Source organism: Chelonia mydas, chromosome 2 (genome assembly GCF_015237465.2).
Source record: "Chelonia mydas isolate rCheMyd1 chromosome 2, rCheMyd1.pri.v2, whole genome shotgun sequence".
Taxonomy (NCBI): domain Eukaryota; kingdom Metazoa; phylum Chordata; order Testudines; family Cheloniidae; genus Chelonia; species Chelonia mydas.
This window is the reverse complement of record NC_057850.1, coordinates 75,149,886-75,163,663: the sequence shown is the minus strand read 5'-3', so window position 1 is coordinate 75,163,663 and position 13,778 is coordinate 75,149,886. Positions and strand designations below refer to the sequence as shown.

The following is a 13,778-nucleotide window of genomic DNA, read 5'->3' as shown; positions in this document are numbered from 1 at the left end:
CCCCATCTTCATCATTTATTCATATTTAGTTCCTTTAATTTCTCCTCTTAAATGAGTCTAACCACAACTGTATTTAAGGGCACAAGAATATTTGGGTAAACCCACAAGTACAAACACCGTTACTGAGTCCCCCAGTTACTGCATCAGATGGTGGCTGGAAAACGAGGCAGCTGCTGCCCACTACTGTCCTTGCTGAGCAGGTGGCTTTCTCCCCACGCCTCTCACATCTGGATGCTACTGAGACACGGGGCTCAGCAGGCAGACAGATGAAGGTGTGACTTGAAAAGAGCTGCCATCTGCTTATCTTCACTCCTTGGCAGAAGCAGGAGTTTCCTGCTTTGAAATGGAAATTTAGCATCTTTCTTCCACCTCATCCTGGCCCTCTACTCCTGGCTCCCACTCGGCCTTCTGTTTCTTCCCTGCCCAGTCAATTAGCCTGGGTTAAGGGAGTCCTTGCAACCTGCTTATTCCTTTTGCAGCAGCGGGGTCTCCCTGTACTTATCAGCCCCCTAAGCACAACAGTGGATGCTAGGGTAGGATTGCTAGTGGCAATAGTCTAATACTATTCAGTCAGCTCTCCCCAAACAGTGACTGTCTTCCTGGTCTGTGTTGTGATGCCACTGTGTGTTTGAACAAAAATCACACTTCTGCCTTTTTTTTAAGTCATATATCCCATTACAGGGTAATTTTTGAGTTTGCTGTCAAATCTGTAAGGAGAAGGACGGGCTTATCACATTTCTGTCACAAAGTACCCTTGTGATTTGGGTCAATTTGCTTAGGATTGCATTTTCAAAGGGCCAGCCTCTGTTTTGCAGGTGCAATTGGCCACAAAATTTTGCCTGAAGTTTTGCACCTGCTATTGACATGAAGATGCAAATCTAAGTATCTGGGCCTCTAATTACATGATTGATGGTACAAATCGGGTAGTGAGAAGGTCAAGCACTCAGATTTCTGCCTGCAATGTACTGCCACAAATATGCAGGCACAAACTTTGGGGATGCCACAGATAGGAAGACCAGTCCTTACCCACAACTGGCCCCTTAATCTGCATCTCCTTTTCCCTTCCATGTGAGATGTGGACAATTACACTTACCCACCTATAAAGTGCTTTCAGAACATGGGTTGAAAAGAGCCACATAAGTGCAATGTTTTATTATAGTATTATTATTAACAGCCATATGTGTCTTTTAGCATTAATGCTTTCCAAGTGTCTTCCTGTCATTGCATTTCTGTACCATAGATTCTGCTCCAGTAGAGTTGTACCTCCTTAGACCAGGGCTGACTTGACCCAATGTTTCAATATTTTCCCCAAAATTGAAATGTAGTCACTAACTTTTCCATGTTGAATATAATCTAATTTTGATATTCCTTGCTCATATTTCTAGCATTTTTGGGTCCCTTTGTAGCACTTTGTTGTCCTACGAGTATGGTACTATACACTGGTATATAACATAGAGATCTGAAAAAGAATATATCCTTCTATCTCTTTAAGTATTATAATAAATCGTTTGGATTTGAAAGAAAATCTATGAGTTAATTTCCTCTTCCATCTACAGAACCAGCTCCTTTACTTTGAATGCCAAAAAAATTTTAGTAAGCACTAAATTGGCTCTTAGTTGAAACAAGTCCTTTAAAAAAAAAAAAAGATTGCTGAAATGTGAAAACTAGCCACTACTAGAGACAGGTTAGTTGTTCATGACATTTGGTACTTCTCCCAACTTCTTGCTGTATGAAATCAGTTGTTATCTTTAAAATGAGTATAATAGGTAAAATTTTCAAAAGCATCTAAGTGACTGAGGACACGAAATTTCATTTTCAAAAGTGATTTAGACCAGATTAAGGCACCTAAAGAGGCAGATAGATGCCTATTGGGACTTTAAAAAGCACCTGAGCAGGTCAGGCATCAAACTCTCCTTGAAATCAATAGGACTTAGGCTGCATAGAATCGTAGGACTGGAAGGGACCTCGAGAGATTGTCTAGGCCAGTCCCCTGAACTCATGGCAGGAATAAGTATTATCTAGACCATCCCTGACAGGTGTTTGTCTAATCTGTTCTTTAAAATCTCCAATGATGCAGATTCCACAGCCTGCTTAGGCAATTTATTCTACTGGTTAACCAACCCGACAGTTAGGAAGTTTTTCCTAATGTCCAACCTAAACTGCCCTTGCTGCAATTTAAGTCTATTGCTTCTTGTTCTATTATCAGAGGTCATGTTTTCTCAGACCTTTAATCATTTTTGTTGTTCTTCTCTGGACTTTCTACAGTTTGTCCACAACTTTCTTGAAATGTGATGTCCAGAAATGGACACAGTACTCCAGCTGAGGCCTAATCAGTGTGGAGTACAGTGAAAGAATTACTGCTCGTGTCTTGCTTACAACACTCCTGCTAATACATCCCAGAATTATGTTCGCTTTTTTTTGCAGTGTTACACTGTTGACTCATATTTAGCTTGTGATCAACTATGACCCCCAGATCCCTTTCTTCAGTACTTCCTTGTAAAGCTCACTAGGTGCCTATCTGCTTTTTTAGACACCTGAATATCTTTATAAATCTGGCCCTAAGTCACTTTTAAAATGAGACTTAGGCTTCTAAGACACTATTAAAATTTGAACCAATGGATATAATTCACTCATCAGCAAATATGCTGAGTTGCTATTGGTATAAAAATATATATGGCTAGTAAAACAATGGATTGATTAATGTTTTCTTCAATTAGAACAAGGAACCCCATTCAAGTTTCTCTTTAGTGAAAACACTCCACAAAGAGAAAGGAAGGACTTTTTTTTTTTTTAACAGCAAGTTAGTTTATACAAAAGTATTTGTATAGCGTTATATTGGGGCCATTCCTGTGCTGGTGCACAAATGACTGAGGCAGAAAGCATATGAAGCCTTTATTCCCTATGCATTGGACAGGATTAAATCCCTCTATAGCAGTGATGGGCAATCTGGGGCCTGCGGGCTGCACATGGCCCGTCAGGGTAATCTGCTGGTGGGCTGCGAGACAGTGTTTACATTTTTCAGAGTAACAGCCGTGTTAGTCTGTATTCGCAAAAAGAAAAGGAGTACTTGTGGCACCTTAGAGACTAACCAATTTATTTGAGCATAAGCTTTCGTGAGCTACAGCTCACTTCATCGGATGCATACTGTGGAAACTGCAGAAGACATTATATATACAGAGAACATGAAACAATACCTCCTCCCATCCCACTCTCCTGCTGGTAATAGCTTATCTAAAGTGATCACCCTCCTTACAATGTGTATGATAATCAAGTTGGGCCATTTCCAGCACAAATCCAGGTTTTCTCACCCTCCGCCCCCCCCCCCCCCCCCCCCCCCCCACAAACTCACTCTCCTGCTGGTAATAGCCCATCCAAAGTGACCACTCTCTTTACAATGTGTATGATAATCAAGGTGGGCCATTTCCAGCACAAATCCAGGTTTTCTCACCCCCCACCCCCCCTTTTCCAAAAACCACACACACAAACTCACTCTCCTGCTGGTAATAGCTTATCCAAAGTGACCACTCTCCTTACAATGTGTATGAAAATCAAGGTGGGCCATTTCCAGCACAAATCCAGGTTTCCCCCTCCCCCCACCCCAAAAACACACACATACAAACTCACTCTCCTGCTGGTAATAGCTTACCCAAGGTGACCACTCTCCCTACAATGTGCATGATAATCAAGGTGGGCCATTTCCAGCATAAATCCATCCACAGGCATGGCTGCCCACAGCTCCCAGTGGCCTCGGCTCACCGTTTCCGGCCAATGGGAGCTGCGGGAAGCAGCCTGCGGGCTGCATAAACAGGAGCACTAAGAGATGAGCCTGACTAAGTATATCAGCCTGTGCAACATGTCCCCAGGGGGGTAGTGGGCAGTGAATTAGGGGTATGTCTATCCCAGCCCCTATCCCTCAGTGGCTAGCAGCTATGCTGCAGTCAATAGCAAATGCTGGTTGACAGCAAGTAGGAGCAGCAGGGCTGTGAGCTCCTGGGCAGCGCAGCTGCAGAGCCCGGCCTGACCCGGTGCTCTATGCTGCGCGGCTGCCTGTCCTAGTTCAGCTGCACCGCCAGCCACTGGTGCTCCAGGCAGCGCGGTAAGGGGACGGGGGGGTTGGATAGAGGGCAGGGGAGTTTAGGGGGTGGTCGGGACCGGGGATGTGGATAGGGGTCGGGGCGGTCAGAGGGCAGGGAACAGGGGGGTTGAATGGGGGCAGGGGTCCTGGGGAGGCAGTCAGGAAGGAAAGGAGAGGTTGGATGGGGCAGCGGGGAGCAGTCAGGGGCGGGGGTTCCGGGGGCGGTCAGGGGACAGGGAGCAGGAGGGGTGGATGGAGTACGGGTCCTGGGGGGGCAGTCAGGAATGAGAGCAGGGGTTGGATGGGGAGGAGGGGTGCAGCTGGGAGTCCGGGGGCAGTCGGGGACAGAGAGCGGGGGGGGTGGATGGGGCAGGGGTCCCTGGGGGCCATCAGGGAACAGGGGGGGTTGGATGGGGCAGGAGTTCTGGGGGGGCCTCAGGGGGCGAGAAGCGGGGGGGGGGATCGGATGGGGGCGGGGGCCAGGCCACGCCTGGCTGTTTGGGGAGGCACAGCCTCCCCTAACTGACCCTCCATACAATTTTGGAAACCCGATGCGGCCCTGAGGCCAAAAAGTTTGTCCACCCCTGCTATAGATTATGTAGTAATTATATTCATTACTTAAGAATTCCCAGTTATCACTTTGAGTGTTGATATGTTCTTGTCCCAAGATTAGGCCCAGTATTATGTGCACAGTTGCAACACTCACACTATAGGAACCCTTCTATATTACAATAGTTTATTAATACATTTAGCAAAGTCACAAACACTTTAACTCAGTAAGGTAGATAGAGATAATACAGAATGTACATCTGAATATCTATATACTCACACCATCCCTTGCAGAACAACCTGAAATGTTAGCCACTGTCTTCCTCATCACCATCACCTTCTTCCTCATCACCACTGGCCATCATTCTGGCACCTGCCGGGGACTACATCTCTCTACTCCCACAGCCAGGCTGGGATACAACTTTTATAATGTTACACTGATGCTGCTATGTCTAATGCATATTCAGTAGAGGTTTCTCTCCCCCCCCCCCCCCGCTTCCTTATTTGTATTTCCTCACCCTACTAATGTCGGGGTGCCTTTTTCCGATATGAATTAGTATATGAATTCTCAACTTATTATCATATACATCAATTCATTGCCATAGCACTCTTGTAGTCCGATATCTGCAGGTGTTGATTCATGTTCCTGGGGTTGGCTGGTGTCGTTAGGGTAAATTCCAACAAAAATCCCCCTTATACCTTCTATTCTCAGTTCCCCAAAACATGGAAGTTTCTGTTGAGCTGTTTATCTGTGCCAAAGTTCACAGGCTTCAAGCCTTATGCTGACTGCTGAAGCTAATGTCTTATAGGGTACAGGCCTGTAGGTTCCTTGCATTACTGCTGAATATAATAAAGGCAAAATATAATGAAGGCAAGACAGTGAATATAATAAAGGCAAGCTAGCCCTATGGGCTACAATCAAGACCATTCAGTGGCACTGAGAATGACTTCTACTGGTGCTGAGCAATTCCTGAGTGCTGAGCACTCTCAGGTCCCATTGAACTCATCTCAAGAGATTCTTAGTACATTGAAAGCCCATTGTGCCTCAGGAAGGCAGACTGCTCCCAGAATTCCCCAAGTGCACAGGGGCACACCCATTGCACCACCCTTTAGGAAACTGGCTGGTTTGGGGAGAAGGTGAGGCTATTACCCCACCTTCTTCCTGTCCATTTTGGGGTGGCTAGTGCACCTGGGCGTGATGTCTCTTCATTCTCTGTATTCTCAAGTGCAATTTTGGCCCACCCCTAAGTTGGCTGTAAAGAGAGGAAAGCTCCTTGAGGCCTTCTTCTCTCATACACTTGTTCAAGGACCATTGAGAATTTGGCCCCAACTGAGTTCCATATAACATCTCCTTGGCCTGCCATGAGAGCTCTAATCATGGCCAGCAGGATTCCTGCTTCAGAGGATGTACTCTGCAGCATCTCTGTTTCCAGTTGGTAGCACCAGGGAGGAGTTGACCGATGGCAGGAAAAAAGATCGTGTCAAAGCACAGCAGTTAATAGGATCATAAGGGCTTGGTTTCTTAACCTAGATACTTCTGATGTTTTTATAACCCAATAAATAAAGCTTTTTTTATCAAAATATTGTATGATCTTTCTTGCGACAAGTTAGTTTATTTTTCCTAATTGCACATGCAGTGTTGATGGGTCTGGGCTACGTCTAGCCCAGAAGACAGATACTGGTTTTACTCTTCTCTAGGAAATGGATATGTATTTTCAGATGAACTAGTCATTTGTTAAAGTTCATACTCTTTACAATAATATTCCTAAATTTCATTATGTGCCTTTAGTCTACTGGCAGTAAGGAGAAGTCTCCTAACTGCATTTGAAGGTGATCAGTTAACATTTTAATTATTTATCGTGCTGTAACTTATAATGCACTTGGTATCTTCCCCGTAAAGCTTTTCTTCTCTCTTTAAAATGGTCTATTTAATATCCAGCAAAGGGTTTTGTTGCAATAAGAATTAAGGTGTGTCTCTGAGCTTTTACCTGGGAGCAATAATGATGTTGTCAAGTGTTTCAGTTGAGACCAGCCCAGGATTTTTGGGTGGGGAAACAGACACTGTTATACACCATCTTCAGTGATTCCTTCAGAGGGAAGCAGAACGCCTCCAGAGCTAGGGTGTAAGAACATCAAGTGAGTGTCTTTTTACATTGACACCAAAGCGAGGGGGGAAAGGGAACAGCAGGGTAACCACAACTCACTTGGACTTGTATCTAAGAGTAATCAGATGCAATGGATTGGCTCCCCTTCAGAACAACTGTTGTTCTATTCATTTTAATGGTAAGTAGAATTTTAAAACAATATTTGTAAGCTCTCTTTTAAAGTCTGTCAAAGTCCTTTTCTGAAGATGATTACATTTACTGCTGCCTCCACTTTTAACTACATTGAAACTCATATTAATCAATAAGGCAATTTTAAACATTGTGCCTTAGAAACTAACCATTGCTCATTTTCAATGGAATCTTTTAAAAAGCTTCCACAAGAACAGCCCGTCTTTAATTTTAATGTTATCAGAATTATTTCTTTTGAATATAACTCTACCCATTGTACCATTCTGATTATTAATGCATGACATATTTATAATAAATACTTCTTAACAAGCTGCTTTCTTTATTAATTTATTTATTATTATTATTATTATTATTTATTTGGTTATGTTTGTCTTCATTTGTCTAGTTTATCAAGGGGAAACAATCCAGCATTCTTTAAAAAATAATGGCTAGGACTACTTCACAATAGATCAAACCCTATAGTCTTTATTCAGGCAACCCTTCCCCACCTCCCATTTCATTAAATTCAGTGGAGGTTTTGACTGAGTAACAATTGCAGGATTTGGCCCATTAGTTAATATTGCAAGAAACCATCACTGCTTGGTACATTAACATAGTAACATTAGTATCTAAAAGTAGAGAATAAAGAAATCCTTACATTGGGGGCTTACTGTGTTTGTTTATATTATTGCAAAAAAAGAAAATGGTGCTTGTAGTAAGGCAGAATAGTTGTGTAAGGTGTAGGCATCAGGAAGCTGAAATTAACTAAAACCAGAGAGATATAAAAGAGGATTACAGAGGATTCGGTGGTGCTCTGTTCTGGCATCATATTCTGTTAAAGTTTTGGATTTGTTTTTCATAGTTTATCTTGCTTTTCTAGAATTAAGGACAATTATAAGGCCCTAAAAACTAACAAGAGTAGATTCCCTGTACAATGGTTTGTTTTGTGGAGTTTGTTTCACACAATCTATACAATGAAGTGTACACATATATTAACCTTTTTTAATAATACTACTAAAATTATCCAAAGGATTATTGACATAGAATAAAAAATACTAGGTCTTATTTTGGACAGATTAAGCAAACCTTAGTTCTTAGATTTGCATTCAGTAAAGTAGAACTAATCAACATGGGCAGCAGCCAAGTAAATAATTTTAAGGTTTGGCAAAAAACAGACAAGGTTATGATTCAGATTATTTTCTGCTTGTTTAATGCAACATACAGGTCTCTTCCAGGTCTGAAATACTGTGTGTCATAATAACAATTTTAGCCTTTTATTCAACATTATCAGCATTAGGTAAGATGAGGATTATTAAATCACATGGTAATAGGTATTCTTCATGTTTGGAACTTCAGTGAAAATAAACTATAACTGTACTATAAATTACCATCCATTCGAGTGCACATTTTACTGTAGAAAAATAATCTCTTTCAACACTGCAACAGTTTAATTTAAAAAGAAATTTTTTTTTACCATAGTTTTGTGACTGAGTCAGGATTTCAGTTTCAACCAGGAGAAGTGAAAGCTTATGTAAACACTAACCACATTTTGGCTGTATGAATAGTCATTATGCAGAGATATCAAGTACTGCCATTGGAATATGTCTTTCTCTTGTCACAGAAGGACTGGTCAAATGTTCATAGCTGGAATTTACAGGGATCTTATTTTAATTCAGTCTCAGTCCAAATGGATAAGAAAAAGAGGCTTTTTTGTACATATAGAAGTAGAGAGATTAAATAAATTATGAAAGAATTCAGTTTTAAAAAATGACACAAGGCCTAACCTTGTACTCCCAACTCACCCCAAACTCACATTGATTTAGAGGTTAGGTTTTCCATCTCTTTTTTCTTTTTTTAATGAAACACACCTATGTGAGTGGTATATTTGATGATGGGTTAACATATTATTAACAAATTAAGCTATATAAAATTGCTATAGAAATGTACACCCTGTAGTATTCTGAATGCATTCTGAAATGAAAACCTTAATTTACCAGAAATAGACTGTGCTCTACAACTATTAAATTTTTAGTACACGTTTCCCCATTCGTGGGCCTGATTCTGCAACCCTTACTCATATGACTTCAAAGGCATTACTTGCATGAGTAGAGGGTGTAAAACTGGATTTTGTTTGTTGTATTTGCACAGGCATGTTTTGTGGAAATTGTATGTTTGATTCAGTATGACTGTTTTCCTTCCAGCTACCATGTGATGGTTAGTTTATAACAATCTTAAATTCACCACCTCTCTTGCGTGGCCACTTTTTTTCCATATATTTTCTTCACTTTCTCTTCTAATTGCAAACATATGGGTTGCATTGTCCACTCATAATTTGGTGGGATAATTACAGTATGCTGCAGGGGGCCAAACCCTCCCCTTGGATATGCATGTAGAATACCCACTGAAGCCAATGGAAGTTGCAACATGTATCTAAGGGAAGACTTTGGTTTTAGGAACTTAGACCAAATTTTTCAAAGTGTCTAAAGTTAAGTACTTAAATCTATATTTAGTCTCCTAAATAAAAGTGGACTGATTTTCAAAGATGCTGAATGGAAACTGTGGGTTGTAAGCACCACTGGAAATCTGGAAATTTTTATTTAGGAGCCTAAATATGGATTTAAGTACCTAACTTATGAAATTCAAGTTTGAAAAAAAATTGTCCTTAGAGTCTTTACTCAGGTTAGTTCTCCATTCATTTTTCGGACTGTTAATGTCAGTTAAGAAATAGAACCCCACAGAATTTCTACAGGATTTGGCCTGTATTATTTATCAGATAGAGGAGAACAAATCCTGATGACAAATTTGTTAAGGTGTTTAGTTGGATGAATACAAATATTTAAAAGTGAATGAATCTTTGGGCCTTATTCTTCTCTCATTACCATGGGGAATGTAACTTCCATTACACCAGTGGGAGCAGGACTGGGAAAACATAGCATGTATAAGTGTCGCCTTCAGCTTCCAATATATCACAGAAAGCATCTGGCCTTTTTAAAGTTAACATCATCTACAACAACAACCAGAAAAGTCATCATACAAAGTTTCCCCTTAAAAATGAAACTATTTGTTAATTAAAGGACAACAAGTAAGCTAACAGCAATAAGAAATATGCGTTTCTGTTTTTATTTAGAAGATACTATGCGGGTTGTTTAAATATGTAGGCGGAAAGTTCAGTCCTTAAGCTTCAACCTTATATCTCAGTATTTAGCATACAGTGGCTTGGTTTGGTTTGGGTTTTTTTATGGTTGAGTTACAGAACTCTGGAAATAGACGTTCATGAAAGGAAGGGTTTGTTCTCACGGGCCTTTACTCAGTGAGAGTTTTGGCTGAGTAAGGAGTGCAGTCTGTGACCTAAAGTGCTGACACAAACATAACCACAGTGGCAGAAGGATGACTAATATATTGAGTGTGAGTGCCCAATACTCCTCCCAGCGAGATCAACAAATACTCCCCTTGACTTCAAAGAGAATAGCATCAGGCCCTTTAGGAATGATGTTGGGAAACAGAGCAAAAAAGGAGTTATGGGCATGTTCAGTCATTTGGATGTGAGCAGGTGGAGCAGGGAGGATTCCATAATTGCATATTATAATATTGCTTGGCTGTCAGCTAGTGATTAGTTAATGTCTATACATTGCTTTGAAGATGCAAAGCACTATATAAATGCTAAGGGCCAAATTCTGCTCCCAGTTACGGCAGTATAAATCTGGAGTAGCTCCAGTGACTTTAATGGTGTTATTGCAGATTTTTCTCCACTGCCAGTGGCACAAGTCTTTCATATTATTCAACTGAATTGCAAAGCTTTGAGACAGACTAAACATAAAAATGTTTAAGATTGTCCCAATAAAGATGGGTTTTTTTAGCCTCGCATCCCCCACCCCAATCTAGCAAATACCTCCCTCAAGTGCTTGCTTGCTCTTCTATGGACTTCCCTTCAGCAGGAAGTCTCACACAGGCTAATGATCTGTGAAAGGACAAAAATCTTGATGGCACACTAAAGAGAACCAAGGCTCAACCCCTAAGCCTTCCAGCAAAGCTATCAAGTTTCCCCCTTTAATCAACTTCCTACCTGCCCCAAAATTCCAATAGTGTACCCCACACCTTGTACCTTTTCAATGGCATCTGTTGCTGTACATGTAACAAATCAATGGCTGCATAGATACTACAGCACTTAACTATGTAGATGTTTGGTGTCGTAGACATACTTAATATTGACATATCACCACAGACTTCCCATGTGACCTTGAGCAAGTCATTTAGCCTCCCTGTGCCTGAGGTCCCCATCTGTAAAATGGTAATAATAGCACTTCCCTACCTCCCAGGATAAATATACTAAAAGATAAATATACTGTGAGGATTAATATACTAAAAACTGTGAAGCGCTTTGAGATCTACTGATGAAAAGCGCTATATAAAAGAGCATCATTATTATTATACTGTATACAGACTTCACATTCATCAGCTCAATGTGTACTTGTAGCATGAGGACTCTTGACTCAAAAAAAATGTGTCCCCTAAGTAAGAGATCCTCCATTAGCCACAAGTAGTGTCAGGTCATTTTTTCTGTAGAGCAGCCACTAGAGGACAGTGGTGAAGCTAATCTTCCAATTCACAAACAGGAAATATGGAGTGTAGTTGCGTGAAATCCGTCTCTTCCCCCGACAGTTCTGAGGTGCACGTTCAGAACATTCCCGGCTAGCGGGGGCCCAAGAGCAAAGGAAAAATCTCAAGTATAAAACTTGTATCTCTCATGGCTTGCCAGCTGTGTTATCTCCAGGTCAGGCAAGGCTGAAAATAAAGATTTTATGAATATTCATAACCTTAAAGATTAGTACTTAAGGGTTCTTTACTAGCACAGTTATTGTGCAGTGGTAATACTATATCCTTAACACAACTTTGTGATTATACATTTTCAAGACAGGAATTCTAATGAATATCTTAGAGTATGTCAAAATATGGAACATAAGTTACAATGTTGTGTCTTATAATATACACCAATTAATACAGACACTGGGCAAGATTCTCTAATTCTTGTACATGTTCCTGGGCCAAAAAGGTTGCTTGCATGCCAGAGCAGATTTCATCCTAAGAAAGAGGAAGCAGTGAGGCTACCAGCACTGTCTCTTAGTGTTCCATTTTAATTCCCAAAGACAATGCACAGGAGCTCTGCCAAAGGAAGCAAATGCTAAAAGGCACTGAATCAGTGTAATGTTTTGCAGGGTTTTTCCTCATGCCCCCTTCCCGGTGGTGGGTGTAATTTGCTTCATGCTCTCCCTGAGTTGGGTCAGCTCTGCATTGACATCAAAGCAGGCTTGTACCTGTCAGGCTGACTGCAGCCCTTTGTAGGTAGAGTATCCTCTCCTTCTCTCTCTAAGTGGGTAATAATTGTGCCTGAACTCAAATCCCATTCCATAGCTGAATGTTTATATTGTCACCTGTATGTACATTTTTAGATTAAAAGCGAGGCTAAAGCTTCTAGCCCAACATGCCCACAGCTCTTTCTTTCTAAAGAGCCAATCCACATTTATAGTTATCCTTTCAGAAGGAATATTCTTCTTGCCTATTTAGGTCCAGATTCTGCCCCCCTACCTCAAAGTGAATAGTACCTTATTCTGTGAGTAGTCTCCTTGATTTCAAGGTGTTACTCAGCTTAAATTCAGGTGGCAAAATCTGACCAATAATCAATTCTCTTCATCTTGCACTAATAAATTGGGGCCAGACTATACAACCTTACTCAGTGGTATGCGGTCACACAGGCAGTCCCACTGATTTCAGTGGGATTACTTGCAGTCCTAGTACTTTTGTAACTGGTCACCAATGTGCATAAACAGTTCACAATATGGCTAATTAGAGCCCAGGGGGCAAAACTGCCATTTGTGAACCTCATTGGAAATAAGTGATTTTAAAAAAAAATAAAGCAAGCGGTATTAAGTGACTAGCTTCTGACAATATACTCATTCAGGAAATCATTGAAGAAAAATGTTTACAGGAAGGATGCATGAGTTAAAATTACCATGGGCTACATAGTAACTTCTGTGACAACTACTATTATTTATCTTCCACAACTCTTGGAATAATATTCATTTGTTTAAAATGCAGAGCAAATGAAACTGTGGTGGCTTACTGCACAGTAGTACATATGTACACTGAGAAACGGGCTTAATAGCAGGGCTTCAGGAAAGAGAAGGCTATAAAAGATAGCCAAGGATGGTGAGAAAAGAGAAAGTTCACAACCCCATTGAGCCACTCACCATTGGTGTGCCTTTTCAATACCAAATGGAAATCAGGCCCGATCCTGTAACACTCGCATTAGAATTCCTTTCTCATGAAAGAGATGAAGGATCAGGGCATAAATCCATAACTGATACTGTGAACTGATAATTTTACTGTACAAATTGCACTTGTATACTATATTTAAGAGTATAGTTAGCTAAACTAAGTTGCATTTTAAAAAATGGCTCTTTCCTCCTGAGCTTTTTCTCATCTCAAAGCAACTTCATATTGGATCTGATCCTGCAATCTTTACTGACATGAGTAATTTCCTTACTCAGTTAGGGCTTGATCCAAAGCCCACTAAACTCAATGGGAATCTTTCCATTTACTTCCCTGGGCTTTCCATCCAGAACTTAATGTCTTTGACTTAATGGAAACATCCATATAAGTAAGAACTTCTCACATGAAGCGTGGTGCAGAGTCTATCCCCCTATACTTAAACCAAGCCAGTATATTGGTCTAGGCGTGAACTTTGGAATGAATCTAGTAAGAACAATTGCAGCCTTTACACCAATAAATCTCTCTAAAAAAAATCTGGGACCTTGTCTTGTAATCCTTTCTTTAAGAAACCCACTCTCACAGAATCAGATCAGGCCAGATAATATTTTATTTAA

At 40.8% G+C, this 13,778-nt stretch overlaps 1 protein-coding gene across 1 annotated transcript in view; it reads left to right on the top strand.

The window, feature by feature from the left end:
- The first annotated feature begins 6,534 nt into the window (after positions 1 to 6,534).
- LOC102939567 (desmoglein-1-beta) overlaps positions 6,535 to 13,778 on the top strand; it is a 39,903-nt gene continuing 32,659 nt past the window's right edge. The window contains exon 1 of the mRNA XM_027821260.3: positions 6,535 to 6,907. Coding sequence (XP_027677061.2) covers positions 6,860 to 6,907 — 48 coding nt within the window. The 5' untranslated portion in view covers positions 6,535 to 6,859. The remainder of the gene's footprint in view (positions 6,908 to 13,778) is intronic.